Here is a 27,361-nt window from a genome sequence, read left to right as displayed (position 1 = left end):
ATTTTTAATAGAGATGGGGTTCCGCTATGTTGGCCAGGCTGGCTGGGCATTACTTTTCGAAAATAAAACAGAAGACATGATTCTGGATATTATAGAATTCTTCCTAAATCAAAGTAAACTAGGCCTCATAGAAGAGGGAAAGAGGTACAGAAAGGTTAGGTGACAGGATGCTGAAATTTTCTTAAACTCACGGAAGCTAATCCAGGTTCCCCTCCCTGTCCCATAAACAACTTTTCTGCCAAATATTAGATATAATGCTACAAACCACGCAGTTACGTATTGTCATTTATTTATCTTTAACAAAAGATAAAATACAAAGCAGACACAACAATGTCAGCCTTTATGTTGAACCACCCTGTTTGGATAGGAAAATGAACATTTTTTTGCATTCTTGAAGTAAATAAGAATTAAATCTATTTGCATTGTTGTTTAATTTCATACCAATCTAAAGCTAGACACTATGTATATCCAAAGTACTTGACAATTTGACTCAGTTACTCTCACACCACCCTTTCTGAGATGCAGTATCCTATAGGTAGTTTTTGGTAGTTTAGAAAAGCCAGTGAGCTGTTAAAAGTTGATATACTGAAGTTGGAGGTTTTGTTAGGCTGTTTTCACTGATTCCACTCTGTCAGTATTATCTTCATAGTGTTCTGAGAAGGGGCTTCAGGATCATGGCAATCTATTACTAATATCCCTACAAGCTACCCTTGTAATTCTTTCAAGAAGCCAACTTCAGGTTTTGGATTTTTGCAAATTTTACAAACAAAGTAACAGCTGCTGGCTATAAATATTAGGATATTCTACAATTTAAAAAATCTAATATTCATGATTGTTACATGAGGGCAATCACAATGAAAACAAATAGTATCGTAAACCATATCCTCTATGATAAAGGAAAGGATTTCTACATCTAAAGGCTTATGTCCAGAATGGTAAAGACCTACTACTGATCAGTCAATATTGACCCAATGATGAGAAAATAGTTGTTTTCCATTCAAAGACTAACACATTTAGTCTACTCCAGAGGCCGAGGAGAGAGAATCGCTTGAGCCCAAGACTGCAGGGCGTTATGACTGCGTCTGTGAAAAGCCACTGCTCACTAGCCTGGGCAACATAGCAAGATCCTATCTCTTAAAGAAAACAAAACACGAAAATAAATGTAGTCATAGAGTTGCTAGTAATTATTTTAAAAAAACAAAGTCCTTAAAAAAAAAAAAAAAGTCCTGTTTTTTCCTCAAAACCAAGGTATGCTAAGACTAAATATAGGGCCACAAAAATCAAAGCAATAAAGTTTGAAGCTTAATAAATGTAGAGAGAGACATTCTTAATAGGTAGAGAGCCAAGGCTTCTTTACACATGACTCACATAAAACTGGAAATAAAATCTTAATCCAATTTTAAATTCTGTTCCCAAAAGCACACTTCATGTGCCTCTTCTTTTTCTTTTTTGCTTCTTCAGTATGGAAAGGAGTGAACTTACTGTGAGGCACCTGAAATATTTATTAAAGTCAGGCAGCAAGAAGAATAAACAAGGATTTTTGTATCTACAATCATCAATAAGAAGCTGAAAAGAATGTATCAGCTGCATCTATCTTGGATGGTCATCTGACTAGTTACTACTGTCCAAGGAAAGAGGCCATGGGGTCATCTGGCCTCTGACGTTTCATTCTATATGCCTCCATTTCCTCTTCAGTAGGTTCCCGAGTTTCATACATGCTATTGTAAGGCCGCTTCCTCTCATCAATCTGCATGGTCTCCTTGACATGAAGAAGGCGGGCCTCCTCTGCATTCAGTGCCTATCGAGAGAGGAATAAAATGCATATCACAGCTCTACATCAGATCTCTTTTCTTCAGAAGTGGCAGAGTACCAATGGACCCCACTGAGTATGAACTGCTCTATCAGAAATGCAGATTGCCTGAAAGAGCTTTGGAGTCAGCCCTTCTACTGTCAAGCTACAACTAATCACTATTTGGCTTATATGATATTTTTATAGAGCACAAAACATTCTATAACATTTTAAATCAATGTTGAAGAAATTTTATTTAATAACAAAAATTAAATGAGGTTCACTTTACTGATACAAGCTCGCAAATGATGCTTCTGGTAAAGACTACAATTCTGACTTTTCTCAAGGACTTGCTGAAACTTACAAATTATAGAGCTAGAAGGCAATTCTTTCTGGTCAACATGGCAATAACTCTAAAATGCTTTATAATGCACATTTCTTCTGTCCATTAGTCATGATTACTAAATACTCCAAGAAGAAGGCAATACCTACACCCCACAATACCTCCATTAATATAACTTGAGCAAATCACTCAGACTCTAGGCTTGTTTCATCATTTTAAAAATGCATTTGGAGACAGGACTAGATCATAGGCCATTACAAATAAAGGCCTTTACAAATAATACTGGCCAGGAGCGGTGGCTCAAGCCTGCAATCCCAGCACTTTGGGAGGATGAGGTGGGCGGTTCACCCGAGCTCAGAAGTTTGAGACCACACTGGGCAACATGGTGAAATCCTGGCTCTATAAAACAATACAGAAATTAGCTGGGCATGGTGGCATGTGCCTGTAATCCCAGCTACTTGGGACACTGAGGCAGGAGAATTGCTTGAGCCTACGAGACAGAGGTTGCAGTGAGATGAGATTGCACACTCTAGCCTGGGCAACAGAGCAAGACCCTGTCTCAAAAAAATAAAAACAACCCCAAAAACAAAGAATACTGTTACTTAACACTTTTACTATTTAGACTTCACAAATTACCTTTTTCAATTTTTCATGCTTCTTTTCTTCATCATCACTATCTGAACTGCTCTTTCGATGCTTCTTCTTTTTCTTTTTCTTCTTCTTCTTTTCCTCTTTCAGTTTTTCTTGATGCAGCTGGAAGGGAGGATTGAAATGCAGTGTTATTAATGTGAAAACAAAGCTCGGGTGCACTACTTGGGAGGCTGTGGCACGAGAATCACTTGAACCCAGGAGGCGGAGGTTGCAGTGGACCCAGATCGTGCACTGCACTTGAGCCTGGGTGACAGAATGAGATTGTCTCAAAAGAAAAACAACAAAACAAAACAAAAAAACTCAGGTGCAGGTTTTAAAGCCCTCCCTCCAGGACTTAAAAATTCAGGACAAATGATTATCAACTTACCTCCATGAGAGTCTGAGGTTTTTTCACAGATTCGTCCCCAGTTATATCATTTATAATACATTCCTCAGAGTTCTGTGGAAAAATACATGTGATCTGAGTTGAGTGTCATAGTTACTAATCATCTAAGAAAAAGTTAAAATTTGAAACACGAGACAGTATGTTTTAGTTTGACTTAGGAGCTTCGGTTGTTTTATACCTTTAAGAACCAAAGACAATTACTTACAACAATCTCCTTCCCAGCTTCTCCAGTACAATAGGAATACTTGAAAAAAGAGTGACAGCATTTGTATCCCCATCGGCCTTCTTTCCAGTACGATCCCCAGATATGCTGCAGAGAGAGAAATTACTTAAAAAGGAAGCTGAAATTAGAAACTTCTATATACTGTTGATAGGAGTATAAAATAATACAGCCCTTTAAAGGTAATTTAGGAGAAAAATTATGGGGATTCAAGGCTGGCTAACAGGGACAAGGTAGTCTGACCTGAAGTGTGAGAGGCAAGCACTGTAGTTATAAAGCTCTTAAATTCTATTCCCAAAAGCCTATAAAAAAATTTAGTGTATCTGACTTCTCTCGAAAAATGAAGGAGTGGCAAATTCTGGGCCTACATAACCACTTGGCAATAATCGGCTGTTGCTGAAGAGTGGATGCCCCATTATACAGGGCTTATGTTCTCCAGTTTGTACAATTTGCCTGGCTCACTTCACTCATGTATGATCACTGGCCCGGCTACTATAGGGAATTAGGTTTTTGACCCTCAACTAAGAGAGACAATTGTAGTTTGGTTACTTCAAGAGAACAGCAAAGGACAATACATGCTTTATGATGTTTATGATGCAATGCGAATATACTACATTACTTATTAAATATTCTTGTCAAAATATTTAACTTATATCCAATCAAGCTGTTAGACCTGAATTCCTATTTATAAAACATACAGGGATAGAGAAACAAGCTATATAATGCTACTAGGATCCAGTCAATACAGAATATGAAACAATTTACAAACTAACTGGCCTAATCTGTTAAGTGGTCATCATCATGAAAATGCAGAGATACATTCTAGAAAAGAGACATAATAACCAAATAATGATCAAAATAAATTTGAAATGAATTCTGACTAAAACAAAAAATAGGTGTTAAAGGCATTTTTTCTGTATATTTTGGAAAATGTGATTAATGATTAGATATTAGGTAATATTATAGAATTAATGCTAATTTTCTAAAGTGCAATAATGTCAACGTGGTTATATAGAAGAAAGTCTTCATTTTAAGGAGATATGTGATACAGTTTTTATGGATAAAATGTCATGATATATGTAATTTCCAAATGTTTCAGTCAAAAAAATGTATACCTAAACTATATGTGTGTATATATGTGTATTTTACATATCTATGTAAAACAGTGTGCATATGCACACATACAACTAGACAAAGCATATAAGGCAATATGTTAAAAATTTTGGAATTTAGATGATGAGTATATAGATGAACATAGTATTCCTTTAAAATATTTCTATTTTTGAAAAAATTCCCTGAAACAGTGTTAAATTTTTTTTTTTTTTTTAAAGCATAGAGCATAGAAACGGTTAGCTATAAAGTTGTAGTGGAAAAATGCAATACAGAGCAAAACTAACAAGGACACAAGATTGTTCCAGTTTAGCACATACTGTGTGATTGTGGATCTTCACATCCTCCTCATACTTAGAGCAGGCAACAGCCCGCTCCTGTCCTTTGATGACTGTCCCATGTCTTGAATACTCCACATAGTCTTCAGTCTGTGCTAAAAGCAATTCAGCTGGAGGGGCATCCAAATGTTCTTGGCCACCATACTAAAAGGACATTGGACATTATTCAATACATTTTACAACCTGATTTGCATTTAAATTTCCAAGAAAACATTTTTTTTTTCTTATTCTATTTATTTATTATTTCTGTTTTCTCTGATGTTAACCAAAAAAATGGTAAAAAGAAAGATCTGAAGGGACCTGGTTAGAACCCTGAAACGGTCCACTAAGCCAGTGTTAACACCTGGGGTATAGTGGTTCCATGCCTTCCCTAACATTTATTCTGAATTTTATATACAAATGAAAGACTTTTTTGTTTAATTTATATAAAAATGAGATTATAATATATTAATCTCAACATGATATAGGAAAACATTTATTTCTAATCAGAAAGAAAGGGGACATTCTTTACTGGGTTTTGTTATAGAAAGCACAGTAGGAAAAAAAAGCCACTATTTTTTTTTCTGAGGCAAATAGAAGATGTCTCAGTTGCTATTCATCTGTGGAGTACAGTAAGTTACAAGATGGCCATAAATTCCTCTTATCCTTGTATGCATGCCCTTTCCCCACAGGGCTTTGCTTTTCTTCCCATCAAGAGACGAAGTCTTTCTCTATCCCTTGAATATGGGCTTGGCCATATTACTAGGTTTCACCAATGGGAAGCTGGCAAATGTGATGCAAGCAAAGGCACTTATGTACCACCACACACTTTTTGCTGCCACTCTCTAGAACTCTGAGAATGCCATTTTAAAAAGCTGCCCTACTAGAGGATAAGACCACATGGGGTGGAGATGAGCTGTCCCAGAAGAGGTCCCCTTAGGACAATTAGCCTGTTAACTGCTAAACACAAGAGTGAGGCCATCTTAGTTCATCACCTAACCTCAGCTGAGCAAGCCCAGACCAGGAGACTCGCCCAACTGTGAGCAATAATAAATGTTTATTTTAAGCTACTAAGATATGAGGTAGTTTGTTTTGCTGTAAAAGCTCATACAAAATTGTATAGCATCTGACTAAGACAAAGGAAGAAAAGGACTATTCTTCATGGATTGAGAGGGGCTCTCTTTGCATTATTTTCCAAATGTAAAACTAAAGCTTATTAACTAGTAAGTTCTCTTTAACAGAAGTTCTTCTTTAGCATTTTGGTCAAAATTACCTTTTCCAGGATGCTTTCTTTCTGCTGTTCTTTGAAATCTTCTTTTTTGACTTTGAAGGACTTATACAACAGCTCTAGCTTTGTAGGATCTGCCTGCAGATGTACTTCAGATCCCTTGTCATAGGCTTCCCACGCAAACACTGGAGTAATTCAAAACATCTTAATGAGTTGGCAGCTACATTATTGTATGCTTCTTGAAAACAAGCTTAAAAAAAAAATCCCAAACTTCTTATGAGCTGATATAAAATGCCTTGACATACAGGAAACACTTACACTGTGTCTGAGCCATTGAAATGGTATCTCCTGTGTACCTAACAAAATTATCTCCAGCATAACTCACTCTGCAAATACAAATAAAGAAAATGTTTCAGAGATTGATTTAAGAAAAATTAATTCATAAAACTGAATCTGAATTAAAATGAACACCATCTATGGTCAGGTCAGAAAACAATAAACTTTCCCTCATCTTGAAATCTGTACATTTAACTTGATACTTACTCATCTGGATTCTTTCCTGCATTGGCATAAGGATTCTCTCTCATTGCTCTAGTTTTTGGATCATAGTAGGCAGAATTTGGATCTAAATTCCTCAAATACTAGAAGAAAAAATATTTAAAGAATAAATTAATGTTTACTCACAGCAAAAAGATTTCAGCAGACTAGTTGGAGGAGTTGAACATGATCAATTAAATAAATGTGTATATACAATTCTGGGGTACAGGTGAAGAGAAAAAACAGAATGAAACCTTATCTTAGAATAATTCTATTATCCGTATGCTACCCAGAGTCGATAAAATTTAGGCTGGAAAGACAAATATTTTTCAAATATGTATGTTAAGTTGATAAGACTTACTTTTGCAATATCTTCTCGAATCCTGAGATTCCGGACAGTAATTCGTCTCTTGGAGTCAAAATTCTGTCCAGGCATGTCAATATCATCTGCATATTTATCTTCATCCTCATCTTCACTATTATGATCTTTTTCCTAAAAGGGGGAGGGGAAGGAAAAAAAAGTAAGAAGAAAAGAAAGCAGCAAGTAATTCTTGTTTTTTTTTTCTTTTTCTTTTCCCTTTAACCAAACCCTTATTTACTTGTGTTCTTTAAAAACTATTATTAGTGTTATTATTAGCCATCAGAAATTTAAAAATTTCATATACACTCAGAGGCAGCAAATATGTATTACCGTCTGAGAATTTGGTTCCTCTTCTCCCCACTGGTGCTTTGGAGAATTCTGTATCACAAAAGAAGAAAAATAATTCATAATTTCATTCCACTTAATCCAATTAACACTTAAAAGAGCTAAGATAATAAAACTTAATTCTAACTGAACAAATTCTCACATTTCTCAGTTGTAATGAGCACACAAATTCTGAATACAAGAATGCCATTGTGAATTTTATTAGACTGTCTATAAAGCCAGCAAATTTCAAGAGAATTTTAATTAGCATTATAACTACAGAATGGTAACAGGAAGATTAAGATGACCAAAGTACCCAATAAATATTAATTTCTAAATGTATTAGTCTTCAGACATACTGTTTTCATTAAACGTTACTAGTTTCCCAGTAAGTCCAAAAAGAAAATGTTACTAGGTTCATGTCTTCACAGCCAAAGTGAAGTCTGGGCAATGAAAAAAATCTACAAGTGACACAATATTGTAATTTAAGGAGAGGCCAAACTCCTTGTCACAAGGATACACTTTTCTTCACTAGCAATTGGTCAGAATACTTTCTAACACCACAGAATGCCTATAGTAACATGGTCAGTATTTCATCATGTCCCTTCATAAAGGCTTCACAGATTAGAAATACTTAAAAAGAAAAAAAGAATACATTATAGCATTAGTGAGGAGATATAGAAACACGTGTAGGTATATGCAGTCTATAGATGTAAGCATAAATCTGCGTAGCTTTTCTGAATGATGGCTAAGTGATAGATCATAAACATTTTAGAAATATAAACTCACTGAAATACACTTCTAGAAGATTATCCTAGTATCATGTCAATTATATAAAGATATATAAGAATGTGATGTGCAGTACTGTATATGTGCAATGGTTTTTCAAAACATTGGGAAAAAGTCAAATTAATAATAGATCACTGGTTATATAATTTACTGCATTCCATGGAACACTGAACGGCCATTAAAAGTGATTCTATCTAAGGGGCAGAAAAGTATGTATCATTTCCTAACTTTTTTGATTAAAAAAAGGGAGGGGAGAGAAAGGTGGGATAAGAGTATATATTTGTATTTATTCAAGAAACTCTGAAAAGAGCCACCCACATACACAAAAGAGTTGGGGCGAGGGGAAGTTTAGTGTTAGGGTGGACAGAAACAGGGGTGGGGAGACTTCACTGTGCATCTTCTTAAACTGTTTTAATTTTTGAGCCATGTGAATTTATACAAAAATAAATGATGATATAGGTCTATAAATATAGACAGAAAACATGTTCTCACTGTACTCTATGTTGTTAAATTAAAAAAGAAGGTAATAAATGAATATATAAAGATGGATTAATGTAAGAAACATTTTGTATTCTAGCACACATAAACAGGTACATGTGGACAAGAGAGACCTGGAAAGGCCTACTTCAAAACGTTCATAGTTAACACAGGGAATATTTTCTTTTTAATATAATGTTCTAATTTTTTTCACTTAATATTAAATGTTACTTTCAAAATCAGAAATATAAATATTTTGTAAAAAATAATCTTTTTGAGTTCCCACTATTTGCTAGTTCAACAATGGACATTTACATACATTTCTATAGTGACAGCTATGTATCTAAATCTACTATATGTGGTTCATCTTAATATCCAAGCATCCAAGTGGGCAAAAATCACTAGCCCCTTACATACAGTAAGTATCCTTACTGGGGAAAGAAATTACACCATGTTTACAACAAACAACAGAGAATATATTAGAACAAAAGAAATAGGCCCTTTTTCTTTTCCCAAAGTTAGTAATACATAAAAATAATCACAACAATAGCTACTAATTACCCAGTGTTTACTATGTGATATGTACATAAACTTCCTGGGGGTAGGTGTTGTCATTTCTATTTCAGACATACTAAACTGCAGCTCAGAGAGGCAAATTCACTTTTCTAACAGCATGTATCTCTCATGGAACAGAAACAGATTTTGTTTTCATTTTATTTATTTATTTATTTATTTTTTGAGATGGAGTCTCGCTCTGTGGTCCAGGCTAGAGTGCAGTGGCGTATATCTTGGCTCACTGCAACTTTTGCTGCCCGGGTTCGAGCGATTCTCCCGAGTAGCTGGGACTACAGGCGCTTGCCACCACACCCAGCTAATTTTTGTATTTTTAGTAGAGATGGGGTTTCACTATGTTAGCCATGCTAGTCCCAAACTCCGATCCACCCACCTCGGCCTCCCAAAGTGCTGGAATTACAGGTGTGAGCCATTGCACCTGGCCAGAAATGGATTTTAAACACTTATCTGGTAACTTAATGTTGTTAACTTGCCTGATAGGTTACCTTAGTAACTGCTCACTTAGTAATTATTTCAAGTTCTGTTTGCTTTGTTACTTATACATGGTTCAGAGACCCTTTTAGAAATTTAAACTAAAAAACTATAAATGTTTACTATTTATTTGTGCCTAGATTTGTTAAAAAGAAACTTGACAACTCTAATATGCATAATACATTTACTCTATTAAGTTGACAAGGATTTTAAAAAAAGAAAAAAAAACTGGCTGCAACAGACCTTTCATTCATACAAAAAATGTTTTGCCCAGTTATGTAACTAATACGTATTCATTGTGGAAAATGCAGAAAATACTAAAGAAAAAGGATAGAAAGAAAAATTCATAAATTCTACATTAAATAAAAATTAGTGTTCTGGTCTTTCTTTCAGTGTGATAATATTATACTACCTTTTCATGTATCATTCAAATACAAGTGTTAACCAGTGTTGTTAACGAAGTCTTGAGAAATGCCATTTTAAGAACTAAGCAGCTATTATACCATGTAGATGCACTTAACCAACTCCCTATTCCTGGACATTTAAGCTATTCCAATTTCTTTACTACTGTAAAAAATGCTGTACCATCTTTATGCATAATGATTTTTCTGAACTCTAGAAAATTCTTTAGGATGGATAGATCTAATAATTTAACTTGAAAAAGTAAGTGTATGTCTGCCTGTGTGTCTAAACATAAATAGTGGCAGTATTGTTCCCAAATTAACTGCATCAATTTATATTACTATAAACTGTATACAAAGTATCAGTTTTATTTTCCCCCCCAATAGCATTTCTCTCTTCCTCTCTAACTGAAGAGTTATAAAATGAATTCTTGTTTCAATTTTCATTTCTTTGTTTAAAAGAAATGAAACCTTTTGTTTGATCATTTTCATTACTTACAGCCTGTTCCACTAATTTTCCTGAGGCTAATTCCTCTTGGAGTTTCTGGGCTTTCAATGTTCGTTTTGCCTTTAAAAGAAAAAAAAAAGAAAGAAAGAAAGAAAAAGGAACATTTAAATTTTACTTACAACATTCAAGTCACCACCTACATTTTTATATATTTAAAATGAATAACTTTAATTCATTTCAGAAAAGGTCACTGAACAAACATATCTCTTTGGGATTCCTTGTAGCCCTAGACTTATTACTCTATAAAGAGCAGGAGTTACACAATGTTTGAACCAAGCAATAATGTAAACTGAAACAAACAGCATCAGTAGTAAATTGCAGGGAGCAAGCCCTGACAAAAACAAGCAGTTGCCACATAACTCTAGATGACTGACTCTCACCAGGCAGGCGTGGGGTTACCATATATTACAATGTTCAAGAAAAGATGAAATCCAGATTTTTATATAAAATCTTACAATTTTAAAATGATACCTCTAATTAAAAAAAAAAAGGGCAGTACGACTATGACTTCAAAGGAATAAAGGTGAAGAGGTCAAATCATAACAGTAAAAACTGAAGTTGGGTTAAAATAAAATAAAATTTTCTGAAACAAATTATCCATTCCCTTTCTACTACTCCCAAATGCTATGTGAGGCACCATAAAATAGGTTCATGGGCAAGCTATAGCTTGGGGCCATACATTTCTAACCTCACAAAACCAAAAGCTTTGGACATGAATCTGTTCTCATGCTTCCAGTATCTTTTGCTACCTAAGACAGGGAGTAAAGGACAATATAAGAATTAAGAAGAAACTGCTGGCAAATATGGCTAGCACATTATTTCCTCTATTCAATATTACAATCATAAAGGTAGCCTATACAGTAGTACTAATACTAATATAAAAATGCTACCATTTTTAAAGTGCTTCAAGATTTGAAAAGTAGAACTGCTAGAGATACAGCAAAAGGACGATTCTTTAAAAACCCCAGGAAAGCAGGGAATTTTGCTCACCAGATCAACTTTGGCATACTCTTCAACAATTTTCATGTGTTCTTCTGGATTGTAGCCATTCCATCGATCCCTCTTCCCATCATAGTCAAACATCAGTTGAGGCTGGACATGTTCATCTGGAGCTATATTAGTACCTGTAAATTTGGCTCCAACTCGCCTAGGTCTCTAAAAACAGAGTAAGATTTACTCTTTTCCTAAGCGCTTATGACCCAAAGGAAGACTTCATACAACTTTTACACATAGTGGGCACTTTATGATCTATTCAATTATCAGTTAGTCTTACAGCAATTCCACTCAAAGTAATTTTTATTTAACTTGTACCTAAACATAGGTGATTTCAGAAAAAGAGAAGCAAGCTCTCTGACAACGAAAAGACTGACAATGGTTTTCAAAATTCTCAAAGGTGAACTTACCTCAAAACAGTCTTTCTTTTTGTGTGTCATGGCCCCACAATTTTCACATGCTCCTTTGCGGTACTTAGTAATTATGGAATTCTATAAATATAAAAAAAAAAAAAACAAAGAAAATGTCTTAACTACATAAGTTAGAAATAACTTTGGCTCTCATTATGATTTTGTCTAGTGAAATGATTTCTTTGTTAAAAGGAAAACGAGTTAGTCTCCACACATTTACAAATGTGAAAGTTTAAGGACTTCAGGAGTATAAAATGTATACAAGAAATACAAAGGTAAAATAGTAATGCACGGTGAATTCCAATACCAGATAAAGGGTTTTATTATCTGTTTCTGCTTTAAATAGTATTGCACTGAAAGTTCTTATGTGAAGTTCTTAAACTCTCCATATCCATGAAGAGGTACACAGGTTGTCTACATACCTCTTTTACACCCCTCTTGTACCATTCTCCAGATGAGCTGAACTGCTTTTGTTTCTCTGGTTGTGGTCTCTGGTGTTTTAAAGTAGGTCTTTTTGAAGGATCAATATACCATGGCACTGAAGAAATATACTGAGGAATATGGGGGTTGATGTCTCTGTAATAAAAGTTAAAAAAAAATTTTAAGAATAAAGTTGGAAAATAATCAGTATTACAATTACAAAGGTAGCTTACACAAAATCTAAGAATAGAAATATTGCAGTGGTGGGGGAAGAGAATATGGTTGCTATCGCTATACTATAATAAAGAATAATTAAAAATAAAGAAGTAATTTATTTTAGAGTGAAAATATTTCCAACTAGGAAACTAAGAATAGTGATATAACTGAAGGAAGACAAGAGAGGAAGGAAAATAGAGATGTGTGTTAGTAATCTAAATCTTCTATCACAAGAAATTTTGGTTCAAATAATGCCTATAGTCAATTAATTAAAATAATTGTGTAGGTATTATTACCTAGAGATGTGAAGGTAACAACCAGAAAAACTCAAAATAGAAAGATTTAACAGCAGTCACTCCTGTAGAGCAGGCCGGAGTGGGAAGGGTGAAAAGCACTGTTGCTATCCATTATAAGCCCTTCAACATAATTTCATTATTAAACCACATGCATATGAGTTTGATAAAATAAATAATAAAGACATAAACAATGAAGATAGATTCCTCTCAAATAAAAGGATGAAAAATTAATAAACTAAGTAGACATGAATTTGAATTTTGAATACATCATACAACAACAATGAAAAATCATACAACAATTAAGTACTTACTTTCCTTCTTCATCAACTTCTGCAGGAGCATTGCCCAATTTTCGTTGTTCTTCTAGCTCCTTCTTCTTTCTCCAGTCCTCTCTGGTCATCTTCTTTGGTTCCTCCAAACTCATTTCTTTGGACCCCGATAGGGGTGCAGCATTAACTGCATCTACAACTGTCGCTGACATGGTTATCTGGCCTCCTCTAAGAAAAGAAGTCAAATTTACAGTAAAAAGGCCTTCATTAGTTCACTCAAACTACCAAAAAGACATCCTAATAATATATACTGTTTCATATGTTTTTTCCCCCCATAGTATGTGTAAGGAAGGGTCTCTTTCCCCTCCTCAAGGTCTCTATATACTGTTAGCACTGTTTCTCCCTCAACTCCAATTTACAATTGGAGAGAGACACACATGTGTATTTAAAATTTCACAGGACTCTTTTTCTCATATATATCCTGAATCCCTCTTTCTGTGTATGTGTCTCAAACTTTTCTAACACAGTAACTCTTAATGAAAGAGGGTCCTATCTCTGTACCCCTTTAAGAATGAACATCTCAAGAGTTATCTATAATCACTGCTTCCACTTCCTCACCTTCTACTTTCATCCTCACTTACTCTAACTTAGCCCTCCACTCCCTACCATTCTAAAGAAAAGAGTTACATTAAGTCATCAAGGACCATTGTGCTAAATCCAATGTGAACATTTTTCAGCTCTGTTCATTCCCTTTTTATATATTATTTATTGACTTCCCTGACACTACATTCTCTTGGTTTTTCTTTTTTTTTTGGAGACGGTGTCTCGCTCTGTCACCCAGGCTGGAGTGCAGTGGCGCGATCTCGGCTCACTGCAACCTCCACCTCCCAGGTTCAAGCGATTCTCCTGCCTCAGGCTCCTGCGTAGCTCGATTACGGGTGCCTGCCACCATGCCTGGCTAATATTTTTTGTATTTTTTGTAGTGACGGAATTTTACTACATTGGCCAGGCTGCTCTCAAACTCCTGACCTCAGGCAATCTGCCCACCTCGGCCTCCCAAAGTGCTGGGATTACAGGCGTGAGTCACCGTGCCCGGCTCTCTTGGTTTTTCTTATACTTCTCTTGTCATCAAATTTTGCCCAGTTATTTAATGTTGGATTCCTCAAGGCTCAGCCAGCACCTTTTAAACCAGTTCAAACTCTCACTAATAGATAAGCTCATTTACTTCCAAGGCTTCAATGGTCACAATACAACACTGCTGGCTCTCCAACTTATTTTTCTATAAAATAAAAAATAATAAAGGAACAATTTATTTTTCTACTCAAGACTTTTCATCTGAGCTTCAGATACATATATCCAATTGCTTACTTGACATCTCCACTTAGAGGTCAGAGGCATTTAAACTCAATACGTCTTAATTCAATCTCATGATCTTCCCTCTGAAATCTAATCTCCTACTGTTCCCTATCTTTTTTTTTTTTGAGATGGAGTCTCACTCTGTTGCTGAGGCTGGAGTGCAGTGGCATGATCTTGGCTCACTGCAACCTCCGCTTCCCGGGTTCAAGCGATTCTCCTGCCTCAGCCTCCCAAGTAGCTGGGATTACAGGCACGCCCACCACCACGCCCAGCTAATTTTTGTATTTTTTTTTTTTTTTTTTAGTAGAGAGGGGATTTCACCCTGTTAGCCAGGATGGTCTCGATCTCCTGACCTCGTGATCCACCCACCTTGTCCTTCCAAAGTGCTGGGATAACAGGCGTGAGCCACCACGCCTGGCCCCATTGTTCCCTATCTTAATGAAAGACAACACCATCCGTCCCTTTACATTAAGTGCTTCAGCTTATCCCTACATCTATGTTATCACTAAGACCCGTTATTTTCACCTTTTGAATATCATTCAAATGCATCTACTTCTTTTCATTCTTACTGCTACCACCTTAGTGTAAGCTATTACTTTTTCCTATTTACTGGTCTCCTCTGATTCCCTCCAATCAATTCTCCACATTGCAGTGTTAATTTTTCAAAACACAAATCTGATCATATCATGTCTGACATGGTTTGGCTCTGTGTCCCCCCAAATCTCATCTTGAATTGTACTCCTGTAATTCCCAAGTGTTGTGGGAGGGACCTGGTGAGAGATAACTGAATCAAGGCGGCAGTTTCTCCCATACTGTTCTGGTCGTGAATAAGTTTCACGAGATCTCATGGTTTGATAAAGGGAAACCCGTCTTGCTTGGCTCTCATTCTCTATTGTCGCTGCCATGTGAGAGGTGCCTTTCACCATGATTGTGAGGCCTCCCCAGCCACGTGGAAGTGTAAGTCCAACAACCTTCTTTCTTTTGTAAATTGCCCAGTCTGGGGTATATCTTCATTGGCAATGTGAAAGCGGACTAATACAATGTCCTACTGCCCAAGCTTAAAATCCTCCAATGCAGTACCATCCAAAAATTCAATACAGCACCATCTAAGAGAAATACAATGCTAGTCCCATATGTAATTTTATGTTTTCCGGTAGTCACATTAAAAAAGTAAAAATAAACAGGTAAAATTACTTTTACAAGATTTGTATTGTATCCAACATATTATAATTGCAAATTTGAATTAGAAAAAACAACTCTGTCTTTAAAAGTTGATATGGGTTTTACACTTATTTAAACTAGTCACATTTCCAGTCTCAATAACCACAAGTGGCTAATAACTAGCATAACGAATAGCAACAGCTGGGCGCGATGGTTCACACCTGCAATCCCAGCGCTTTGGGAGGCCAAGGCGGGCGGATCACCTGAGGTAAGGAGTTTGAGACCAGTCTGGCCAACCTGGCGAAACCTCGTCTCTACTAAAAATACAAAAATCAGCCAGGCGTGGTGGTGTGCACCTGTAATCCTAGCTACTAGGGAGGCTGAGACAGGAGAATCATCTGAACCTAGGAGGTGGAGGATGCAGTGAGCTGGTGTCACATCACTGCACTCCAGCCTGGGCGACAGAGCTAGACTACGTCTCAAAAAAAAGTGATGCTCCAAAGGATTTTATCATTCGTACTCTAAAAACTGACATCTTTTTAACACACCTACATGGTTCACCATGGTCTGGCATCTGCCTACCTTCCAGCCTCACCATTACAGCTATGCCCGCATCCTTCTCTACTAACTACATAGACCTTCTTGTAGTTCCTCTAACACATCGTGCTCCCTGTAGACACTGGGCCTTTACACAACCCCTTCCCAGTGGAAAGTGCTCAATGCCTGGGGGTCTACGGTGCTTGTGTTCTCTTCTCCTGTGTCTGACCTATAGAAAACCTCCTCATATATTTGTGTAACATATAAACTGATGGCCTAAATATACTGCGAAGAGAAGCAGAACAAAGGTAAATTTAATAATCTTCATTAAAACAGCTACCATTTCTTGAGCCTACCGTGTATCACCTCATCTAATCTTCACAATAAGCCCAGTAGATAGGTCTGATGAACCCCATTTTACAGGGAAGAAACAGGTTCCGAGAGGTAAGATCCTCAGCCAAGAGCATATTGTAGTAAGAAACAAGGACTTCAAACACAAATCTGACTCCAGAGTCAGTTCTCTAAAAACAGTATGTTATACTCTGTCCATAGAACATTGGCTTCTGGGTCTGAAATATTAAAAACTAAAACTGAATGAAGTATTATAGTCACCAAGTTGTACTCACTCGTTTCCGTCGCTGTGAAGGGGCCTATTTTCTTCAACTAAAAATAGTAATAGCTCCCACTTACTGAGGGCTTACCATAAGACAGTGTTTAGTGCTTTACTTACATAGATGTTTTCATTTATATCCGCATGATACCCCACTGAAGTCAGATCATCTCGACTTAACAGGAAAAACTGAAGCTTAAGTAAATTTTTCTGGCGAGGAAGTACAGTCTATCAAATTGGGTACTGGAAGCAGCTTTCCCCGCTCGCAGTCCGGGGATCGCTCAAGGTCTTCAATGCCACCGCCACAAAGGTGACACTCTCATAGTTATCCCGACTGTTTCCCTGAAGACGCAGACCTGGTCTGGCTGGGCACGAGTGCCATCAATGGGGCTCAGGACAGTGGCTTCCTTTTCGGTCCGCCGTCCTCGCTCCCTCCTCAACAACTGAGGGCTCATTACCCCCATGAGGACATATCCAATAATTAGGAGCCTTCGACCCATTTTCTCAGGTTCCCCAATTCCCGTTCGCCCGAAAGTTCTAAAAATACTTTCTTACCCAGTCCCGCCGCAGCTGGTCCCAAGTCCATCCGAGACAAGCCAAGCCAATCTCGTAATGTTTACTTCCGGCTTTTCGCCTTATTCCGGCAGCCACTGCGGTAACTTCCGGACGATCGGCACATGCGCACTAATTTCCTGGTGGGACGCGGGGCGGAGTGGAGGCCTTTGGTCCTCTTGCGCCGTGGAAATCGCGAGAACTCTAGCTGTGCGTATCGCGCTATTTACCCGGCATGTGGAGAGATTCAAGTTGGGCGGGTTCTTTTAGCTTCTGTTTAGGAACTTTCTTTTACAATCGGAGAATTTTAGGAAGTTTAAAAAAAAAAAAAAAAAAGCCAAAACAGACAAGAGCTTAAGCCTCACCAGGGGGCTGTGAAATGAATGGAGAATTTGGTGAAGTATCAGCTAAAAAAAAAAAAAAAAAAAAAAAAAGCAGTTAAACTTGGCAGTAACTAGTAGCCAGGCTGTGTAACATGCTGGGGATCTGGTGAACACAGTGTCTTCCCTCAAATTTACATCAGAGTGCGAAAGACACCGAAATAACTATTCAGATAATTTAGCAGTTGTAAAAGTTGCTATGAAAGGAATACCGGGTGCTGTGAGAACATAAGGCACGTTATCATTAGGAAAAAACACGACGATTTCCATTTTGGAGAAACAGTATCTATGCTATCCCATCCCTTCTTTAGAAGTATACATGTGAAATAAAAATAAAATACTGGAAAATAAACTAATTTTCGTAGTAGAATCTCTTGTGATTTTTTTTTCTTTGTGCTTTCTATTCTGGTGGTTCTCCCCCTCCCCCCTATAACGTATATCCTTTTTGAATGTAAAAGTTAAAATAGTTATCATTCCTGCCTCAATAAAATAGCCTAACATAATAGAATCTATTTTTTTCACATTAAGAATTTGCAATACCTGGAGTTTAGGAGCATAAATATTAATTTTGCTTTTACAGGGCAGTAGATGAAGAAACAGAGACTGGCGTGAAAGTGAGTAGAGTCTATGAATTACTCAGGCTTTGTTTTTTTCCACTTAAAAACATTCCTGAAATTTGCTTAGGAGTGTTAAGGTCTAATTAGCCAAAACCACCAGGAGAGCACATCTCGAAGAAGAATCAGAAAGCCCAGGACAAGAGAGTTGAATCTTTTCTAAGACTTGAGGTCCCTCTGGAGGATTCTGAGGAAGGTCTAGGAAAGCCGGGATTGGTTCTGGATGGGTTGCTGTTTGTAAAGTAGGATTAGGAGAAACTGATTAGGGACTAAGTGCTGTTATGAGTGAGGGTGGTTTAGCAATTGAGTATTTCCAGTAATAGTAATAGCAAAGCTGGTCTGAGGGCATCATTAGTAAGAAAACAGTGGTTATTCAAAGAGAGGCTGGTTATGGTTTACAGCTGATGCATGACCTTGGGAGAAACAATGCTTTCTGTTGGTGAAACAAAGAAGACATCCTAAGGAGATAAACCTTGCACCCTAAAACTTCTGTAGATAGAGAATCCCCACTTGGAAGCTATAGGTGTTGTAAAGATTTAGTCTCAAAAATTAACACTTTGAGTGCTGATAATATAATATGATGATGTAAAATTTAGGAGATACAGGAGGAAATAAGGGGTGGGGATAAAGGAAAGAGCAGTGAAGGGACAATAAAGGTATGCATATTTTTCTGTCTTTCCTCTTTTCTTCACCTTAAGTTAGGCTCTTTTCTTCTTGATACCTAGTATAAAGTCCGCCATTTAATAGGTATTCAATAAATATTTGTGAATGAATGAATCATTCAATCAATATTGGTCCTGAAATGCCAGGGAAGAAGAGATGATGAACTGGCATATATTGAGAACCATGTCTATGTCAGATATAGTGTTAAGCCTTTTGTGAAAGAGTAATATGGAATCAACTCCTCTCTCTCAGCTGATCTGCAGGTATAAAATGTATATATGGTGACCTGTGGGAAGCGGAGTTTGAATGACACAGGTCAGCCTTATCTTTTGAATGTATTCCTTTATCTTGTGGTTGTTCAGTGTATTCCATTTTACTATAGAAACAGGAAAAAGTCGTCAACTTTTTCAAGCAAAATTTCTTTTCATATCTGGGAAACTGGAATTCCTTTTTTATATCTTTATTATCTCTCTGATGTTCTCTTGCTCCCTGGCCAAGCCCTTCCAGACAGCTTTGGTTAGTATATTATTGAGATGTTAGAGGTTTAAAATAAATCAGTATTAAATGATAGGATTTTAAGGGAAGACTAAATTATGTATTCATTAGAATCATAATTTTGTTCCTAAAACAGATTCGTGATGGTATAACAGAAACAGCATCTTAGCCTGAAGTATTGAGGATAATCCTCAGATTAGGGAATGATTAGTTCGTTCTTAATCATAAGCATAAGAGAATGACTCAAACGCTGCTGTTTGATCTATCTGTACTTACATTTCTTCTTAATTTTAAATTTTTCTCTCCTAGTATTCTTTAGACCCAACATTGGTTGTTTCGACCATTTCTACAATATTTCTATTTATTTTCCATCCTTTCTACGGTGCCATTTAAATAAATATATCTTAAAGCAATAAAACATTGTTATTGAGTCAGTACCACAGTCCATGCAGCTTAATAATATGGAGAGCAAAAAAAAAGCCTCTCAATTTTTTTTTTAATATTACAAGACCCTAGATTTTTTTTTCCCCAGAAAACGTGCCACAGTGTTTGCAAGAAAGAGCTTTTGGGGCGGAGTCCTGGCTGCTTAGGTCCCTTCCATTGGTTCGGCTTGGTGACCACGCCCCCGGCCCCGCCTCTTGAGCGGAAGAGCCAATTGGGCCGCGAGTTGTGGTTTAAACCGGGAGTGCGCCGCGTCCGTTCACCGCCGCCTTAGACGAAAGTGGCTGTTGGAAGCTGCGTGAGTGAACGGGAGGGTCACGGCTGGTTAGGTGAGCTTGGTCGGGTGGGGAAGGAGGTGGGCTGGGGCTGGGCTGGGGCTGAAGCTGGGGCTGGGGTTGGGGTTGGGGGACTGCCTGGGGCGTAGATGGCTCCGAGCCCGTTTGAGCGCGGTCTCGGACTGCGAACTGGACCCACGACAATTATCTGAAGAGTGCCAGCCCCAAACCGCCTGCTCCTCGGGACCTTAGAGCCTCTGACTGAGGCTGGAAGATTTGAGAGCTGGATTAAGTACTTGTTGGCTCACGCCCGTGACTGTCCCTCTGTTTAGTTCTTGTTTTTGTGTGGACATCCCTAGGACAGAAACTTTGGTATGTTGCTATACCTTTGCTTCTCCTACCTTCCCCAGTATCTAATATGTATATCATTCTTAGAATAATCCAGAATGGCTACTCTAATCTATGTTGATAAGGAAAATGGAGAACCAGGCACCCGTGTGGCTGCTAAGGATGGGCTGAAGTTGGGATCTGGACCTTGTAAGTACACAAGGCTGCAGTCGGTTACACTGGTATTGTGTACGTGGCCTGGAGCTGGACGAGACATTTAGTGTACTTTTTGGGCAATTGGAGTCAAGTCTGTTATTGGTCCTTTTTCATTTTCAGTATCTTAATGAGATGATTTAAGGGAGTACTGAATCTCAGCTATTAGGCCTATCATAGCCATACCACTACCAATAATGGGGGGTGGGTTTGGGGGTGAGAGTTACGTCAAGTTTACATACACAGTATTCAAGTTGTACAGGTATTTTGCTGCTGGAATATTCTTACAGTAAGACTTTTTCTTCAGCAATCAAAGCCTTAGATGGGAGATCTCAAGTTTCAACACCACGTTTTGGCAAAACGTTCGATGCTCCACCAGCCTTACCTAAAGCTACAAGAAAGGCTTTGGGAACCGTCAACAGAGCTACAGAAAAGTCTGTAAAGACCAAGGGACCCCTCAAACAAAAACAGCCAAACTTTTCTGCCAAAAAGGTAAGTGTTGGCTATAAAGACACTGTTTAAACAAGCGCTTTTGACTCTTAAAATGACGATTGGCATCATCCTACCCAGCTTTCTTCCCTCTGAGTAGAAGGGAGATAGAGGTTAGCAAGCAGAGTAGTGGAGGAAACTCAGATTGTCCTTGTGGCCCTCTTGGTGCCTTGAGATTGGAAATCTCAGATGCAACTAATGCATATTTGTCCCTCACCTGTCCTTAACTAGTGTCTTAAAACTGGTTGGTGGTATCTACTTACAGATACGTACTGAGAGAGAGGGTGCCTTAAGAGGTTCTGTCGCTGCTATAATAGCACAGGTGTTGCCATTCTCCGCCTAGCCTTCCAGGGCAAGCAGCAGCTTGTTTGGTGACAATTTGCTAGCATGTTGATGTTTGTGTGAGTGTGGGTCACAAGCTACAGGTCTGTGTATCCCAGACTGAGAGCACTTTGCTGTGAAAGATGACATTAGCATGAGGATTAACACTTTATTTGAATAACTGTTTTGTTTAATTTGCATTAGGAAACAACTGGTGAATTACATGTAGTGCAACTTAGGACAAGGATGTCTTTTTAAAAAAGTGAATTAACTTAAAAATATTAAATACAGGAATTGCAAAGATATGACAAAAACAATGAGACACAGAACCGAAGTGTGGGAACCCCATAGGGAGTTCTAGGCATGCATATGTGAGGTGAGATAAATCAGGAATATGCCGGCTTCCATTGTAGCACCCTTCTGTAGTAGACTGTAGTAGACCCGTCAACTCCAGACTAGGAGATTGCCCATGGCATTTTTCTAAAGTCCTTGACAGTGTCTTGCTGCCTCTTCCTCAGTGTATTTGAGGAACACAAACTTGTTTTTAATATTAACCAAGCACATAATTAGGTAACACTTGCAGAAAAATCACACTCCTATAAGCCAAAAATGGCTTTGATGATTAGCTACTATCCTGGGTGATTCATGCCCGTTTTCTCCTCTGTTAGGTTGAATAATTGCGTTGATTAGCTCTGAATTAACTCTGCATTCTTGATAACTTACGCTGACAGGTGCTGGTACTTACATTTCAGATTTTAACTTTTGAGTCATGCTACTCGAATTACATTTGAATCATATTATTTGAAGTATATTTAGGTGTAATTATGAAAACTAAGGATTATGGCTTCTTAGAAAGCAGCATGAAATTGACAAATTTAAAAACTAATCAGCTAATAAGACATCCACTCTCACTAACCCATATTTTCTTTGGCTGTTCTAGATGACTGAGAAGACTGTTAAAACAAAAAGCTCTGTTCCTGCCTCAGATGATGCCTATCCAGAAATAGAAAAATTCTTTCCCTTCAATCCTCTAGGTAGTATCTTTTGTAATTGCAAAAAGTGCTTTTGGCCTTTAGTTTCTTAGTATTCAGCTCAGCTGTAACTTGATATGAATGTAATATATGACCAAAAACTATAATGAGACTGTCTGAATCTGGGTCGTTTTGGACAAATGTACTTGTTGATGGAATTATTTGCAAGGTATCATCTTAGATCAAGAGGGGAATAGGAACAAAGATATAGAAGACATTGTTCTTGTCTGTAAAAGCTTATCACCTAGAGAAGGTAAGATGTATTCATGAATATTGAATAAGTCCCATTGTGGACAGTCTTTCTCACAAGCCTTTTAGAAAGTGAGCTTTATGTCAAGTTGAGCAATGCCTGAGAGTGCTTTGGTAGGATTATTTCTTTGGTTAGAAAAATCTACATAAGACAGTGAAGACGTGTTTTTCAAATTTCTTCAACCTGCTACATGTATCTGAAGTATTTTCTGTTTTGGAAATGGCTTCTCAAGCTTTAATTTACTCAACCATTTGAGGAGAAGCCACTGTGTGTCAGGCATCACTAGGTGCTGGACACACTGTTTAACAAGATGGGCCCTGCCTATGGGAGCCCACAATTTGAAGGGAAAGTCAGATGCTGGACAAGCCATCTCACTGTGAGTGTGAGCCAGAAAAAAGCATTGTAGGTCAAAGTGGTACAAAGATCCTGAGGTAGGAAAAGGGACTGAAGTGGTTCTAGGAAAAATACAGGCAGAGTGAAGGAGGATACAGGTGAGGTGTGGGGGCAGATCAGGGAGGGCCTTACAGATTTCTGAGCTGGATCTTTTACCCTTTTATTTAGCCAAAGAGGTCATGTAGTTATTCTTTTACTAATTTGCATTCAGATTGTTCTGGCTTTTAGAAACTACAAACATTTCTACGATTAGTATTCTTGAAATGATCTCATTGCAAGTTTGTGAGTACATCAGGAGGGAAACTGAGAAGGATTGCTGGGTTCGAGGGTTTGTGTGATTAAGTTTTAAAATTATAAAATGTGGTGCATCCGTGCTAATAATTATCATTCAGCCATTGGGGAAAATGAGGTAGATTTATGCATATTGATCAAGAATGAAGACCACAATATCCTATGTTAGAGGAAAGAGATATTGCTAAGTGGCCCTTCAAAATAGTGTAAATTGTTAAATCCATCTACAGTGGATGAAGATGTCTGCTTCCTCCATGTTCACTAACTATCAATGTTTTAAAATTCTAATCTTTATCAGAAAAGAAATATTTCATTGTTTTAGATTTGTGTGGTGAGCATATTTGATTATTGGCCACTTAGTTTTTCTTTTATTAACTTCTTGTTTGTGTTTATCTTTGATTAAAGAGCTCTTTATAGATAAAATTAGCTCCCCTTATATTGCAGACTTCTTTCCTCTGGAGTCTTTTGTCTGTTTATGATTTCCTTTACAATTCAGTGGTTTTAAGCTAAATAGTCACATATCATTCAATTCTTTCTTGCCTTTTGGGTTTTACCAGGCTTGAAAAAGAGCAGACTAATTCTTGAGTACTTAGGCTTTAGAAAACTTTCATACCTAAGTACAAAGATTTAGAAATTAAAACTGAAAAACTTAAGATATTCAGTAAGTAATCACATTACATTAATGTAAATTTTTTTTAACATAAAATATTTGTTTTGGAAAAGCTTTGAGAAGAATGGCATGGTTTATATTTTTGAAAAATATATGAAGAAAACCTGACCTCACACAGATATGTTTTTAATAGTCTTTTCAGATAAGTGTGGATAGTTTTCTTTGCCACTACACTAAAACCCACGAGTGGCTGTTTCTGAATATATAATTGCAATGTGGAATCTAAAACCATATCAATGAGCATTTTGTATCTTGACAGTAAAATCCATCAGTCTGTTTTGCACTTGGAGTGTATCTTTTATTCTTGCATCTATCTTGCATTGATCGTTCAGAAATATTGATTCACTGAGATATGTAGATACCTATATGTTGAGATGCTTTATTATACAATATCAAAAGCACATTAATATCACAACTGATCTCATCAGAAAAGTCTAAGGCACCTGTCAAGCTAATGACTGCAGATAAGTTTTCCAAAATTCTTTCTTTTGGCCAGACACAGTGGCTCATGCCTGTAATCCCAGCACTTTGGGAGGCAAGGCTGGCAGATCTCCTGAGGTCAGGAGTTCAAGACCAGCCTGGCCAACATGGTGAAACCCCGTCTACTAAAAATACAAAAATTATCCAGGCGTGGTGGGAGCGCCTGTAATCCCAGCTACTTGGGAGACTGAGGCAGAAGAATTGCTTGAACCCGGGAGGCAGAAGTTGCAGTGAACAGAGATTGTGCCACTGCACTGCAGCCTGGGTGAAAGAGTGAGACTCTGTCTCAAAAAAAAAAAAATTTCATATTTTTGTTTTTGACAAAATTTTGTCATTTTATATTCTGCCATTGGTAACAAAGCCTATCAGTTTTCCTTGAGGTGATAGACTTCTTTCATGCCTTTGAGAAAAAGTGTGACAGGCATCCAGGTCTGAGTGACCATGGGATTTCCTGCAGTTGTTAATTCAAGTAAAAACAGTATTCCAGAAAAAAGTTCTCTAGTTTTAGCTTGCAACTCAGACAATTGCACAAATCCTTTTACTTTGAGATAATCATATTTTGGTGTGCAGTGGAAGTGCTTTATGGCATACTTCTCATTTTATCACATAGAACATTAAAAAGACATCTTCTCAAGGATGGAGAGCTAATAAAATTAATACTTTCTACTGCATATGGTGAAGTGACATTAAGTGAAACTGGCATTTTTAAACTACAAGTGCAGAAAGATGCAGAACATAGAGACTGCTCATATGGTTTACTGTCACTGCCTTGATTTGTGTTGAGGCACCAGCAGCTTTATCCACCATTGCCTTGGTACCATCATCACAAATGTCAACCCAGTGGGAAAAGGTGTGAATATTGTCATGAAAATAGTTTTGACCTCATGGACCCCCTGAAAGTGTCTCAGACCACAAGGAGTCTACAGCCCACACTGAGAACTGCTGCTCTGACAAAAACACTTTCTCTCTCTAACAGACTTTGAGAGTTTTGACCTACCTGAAGAGCACCAGATTGCGCACCTCCCCTTGAGTGGAGTGCCTCTCATGATCCTTGACGAGGAGAGAGAGCTTGAAAAGCTGTTTCAGCTGGGCCCCCCTTCACCTGTGAAGATGCCCTCTCCACCATGGGAATCCAGTAAGTAAGCAAGTGCCCTTCTAGAAGGGCTGCAAACAGTTTGTTTCATAACACTTCCATTACCGTGGGAACAAAGTTGTGCGGGAGGTGAGCCTGTGAGTCATTTCTGTCCTTCAAATGACAAGGATAAGGTTTCAGAAAAATAAACTATTCTCAATTGGTATTGCCTTTTAGTCCCAAATGCCCCAGTAAAATTGTTATTCTGGAAACTGGATAGTCTTAGTTACAGCCAAAAGATTAATTCTCACATCTTCTTAGGCTGTAAGTTGAAGCATATATAATAAACTTGTTGGAATGATGATTCCATATTATATCCAAAGCTAATATAAGATCAAAACACCTGTGTTGTAGCATAGACTGACAATAATTTCTTACTGCAGAAGGTTTGAGGTCTTTGTTTGAACTGGTAGTCAAAGCCATCATTATGTTTTCTGTTTGTTTAGATGTGGGATAATTTGTGCTAATAAGTTACATTAGTGAGACTCTTAGCTCTTACTTTGGTCTCTAAGAGATTCAGGTACTTCTAAGACTTACTTCCTAATGAAAGTCCATTCTGGGGCCACAGACATATTCCAAAAAGTGTGTGTCAGGAGGAGATGGAGGTGATTGATCAGACAAAGGGAAAAACATGAGTTTTTGACAGCTGATATCTATGTTGATATGCACAGTGACTCAACGATTTGCAGAAATTTAATAAGAGATTCCTGTTTTCTAGATCTGTTGCAGTCTCCTTCAAGCATTCTGTCGACCCTGGATGTTGAATTGCCACCTGTTTGCTGTGACATAGATATTTAAATTTCTTAGTACTTCAGAGTTTGTGCGTATTTGTATTAATAAAGCATTCTTTAACAGATTCTTCCAAGTATTGTGTTTGCTTTTCTGTGGAGTTTACTTAAAACAATATGAAAGCTAGCTGAGGTGTTTAACAAAGAGTCTATAATGTGACAATAGAGATTTGTCTGATTTCTAAAAACTTAAATCCTTTTGGTTTAACAGCTTACTTTAGAAGCCACCACTGTTTTTCCTGAAAAGTATACCCCTCAATGTATACTTTATTGACTTTTTGCAGCCATTAACTAGTGACAGTTATTAGATCTCTTAATTAGAAGAGCTCCTTCCAACTCATTAAGTATCTATTGCTAGACATTCTTTATTGCTGGTTTGCCTTAGTTTCTAATGACTTTAGTACTCAGTATTGAAAGGCTCTAAATCTGAGAATTCAACCTCCTTGGGATCTTCAATTAGGTTCCTTGAAGATCACTGGAGATAATTTACTGATAGTAAGGTCTACACTCCACCTATAGGAAACTGTATTTAGTTTTTTACCTTGTGTTGGACATGAGTATTTGAGAAGCATTATTGTGTTTAATGTTTGACACTATTTTCCAGATAAGACAATGAAGCTCAGAAGTTCATTGATTTGTCAAAGATGTGAAGAGCTAGAAAATGATAGAGCTGGTATTTTGATCTCAGTTCTGAGGTTGGAATCAAAATAGAGATGGCAAATGGTTGCTCATAGGTTTTTTTTTTTTTTTTTTTTTTTTTGAGGGAGGGGGGTAGATATTTTAAAAACCTTAATCATTTCCACT

General features: G+C 37.4%; 2 protein-coding genes and 1 long non-coding RNA gene across 4 annotated transcripts; 2 read left to right on the top strand and 1 right to left on the bottom strand.

Moving 5' to 3' along the window:
- Positions 1-272: 272 nt before the first annotated feature.
- Positions 273-17,467, bottom strand: SLU7 (SLU7 homolog, splicing factor). The gene is made up of 16 exons (XM_008015199.3): positions 17,308-17,467; positions 13,131-13,316; positions 12,310-12,463; positions 11,888-11,968; positions 11,475-11,639; positions 10,476-10,544; positions 7,272-7,319; positions 6,942-7,073; positions 6,587-6,684; positions 6,362-6,429; positions 6,089-6,228; positions 4,819-4,980; positions 3,374-3,478; positions 3,151-3,222; positions 2,769-2,885; positions 273-1,798 (listed from the first exon to the last, which is right to left on the bottom strand). The coding sequence occupies exons 2-16, from the start codon at positions 13,298-13,300 to the stop codon at positions 1,619-1,621; spliced, it is 1,761 nt and encodes a 586-aa protein (XP_008013390.1). The 5' UTR covers positions 13,301-13,316; positions 17,308-17,467; the 3' UTR covers positions 273-1,618.
- On the top strand, positions 17,444-20,091 carry LOC140709959 (uncharacterized). The gene is made up of 3 exons (XR_012090794.1): positions 17,444-17,514; positions 18,265-18,298; positions 19,989-20,091. It is a non-coding gene; the product is annotated as an uncharacterized lncRNA (long non-coding RNA).
- PTTG1 (PTTG1 regulator of sister chromatid separation, securin) lies at positions 20,088-26,626 on the top strand. Of its 2 annotated transcripts, none has more exons than XM_008015201.3 (6): positions 20,088-20,195; positions 20,608-20,709; positions 21,020-21,204; positions 22,463-22,556; positions 25,614-25,772; positions 26,488-26,626. In XM_008015201.3, the coding sequence occupies exons 2-6, from the start codon at positions 20,619-20,621 to the stop codon at positions 26,565-26,567; spliced, it is 609 nt and encodes a 202-aa protein (XP_008013392.1). In that variant the 5' UTR covers positions 20,088-20,195; positions 20,608-20,618; the 3' UTR covers positions 26,568-26,626. The 2 variants fall into 2 exon arrangements, with proteins under 2 accessions (XP_008013392.1, XP_008013391.1); XM_008015200.3 differs by having other exon boundaries at positions 20,119-20,226.
- The last annotated feature ends 735 nt before the right edge of the window (positions 26,627-27,361 follow it).

Source organism: Chlorocebus sabaeus, chromosome 23 (assembly GCF_047675955.1).
Source record: "Chlorocebus sabaeus isolate Y175 chromosome 23, mChlSab1.0.hap1, whole genome shotgun sequence".
NCBI classification, from domain to species: Eukaryota; Metazoa; Chordata; class Mammalia; order Primates; family Cercopithecidae; genus Chlorocebus; species Chlorocebus sabaeus.
The sequence above is the reverse complement of the archived record's forward strand: the minus strand, read 5'-3'. Positions and strand labels throughout refer to the sequence as shown.

Bases quoted from the DNA above. Each gene is read 5' to 3' on its own strand.
- SLU7 (XM_008015199.3), bottom strand. From the start codon at position 13,300: ATGTCAGCGACAGTTGTAGATGCAGTTAATGCTGCACCCCTATCGGGG. The intron at 12,464-13,130 runs GTAAGTACTTAA...CTTTTATTACAG, and splicing joins GAAGTTGATGAAGAAGGAAA to AGACATCAACCCCCATATTC. The intron at 10,545-11,474 runs GTGAGCAAAATT...TTTCTTTTAAAG, and splicing joins AGTATGCCAAAGTTGATCTG to GCAAAACGAACATTGAAAGC.
- PTTG1 (XM_008015201.3), top strand. From the start codon at position 20,619: ATGGCTACTCTAATCTATGTTGATAAGGAAAATGGAGAACCAGGCACC. The intron at 20,710-21,019 runs GTAAGTACACAA...CTTTTTCTTCAG, and splicing joins GAAGTTGGGATCTGGACCTT to CAATCAAAGCCTTAGATGGG. The intron at 25,773-26,487 runs GTAAGTAAGCAA...CCTGTTTTCTAG, and splicing joins CTCTCCACCATGGGAATCCA to ATCTGTTGCAGTCTCCTTCA.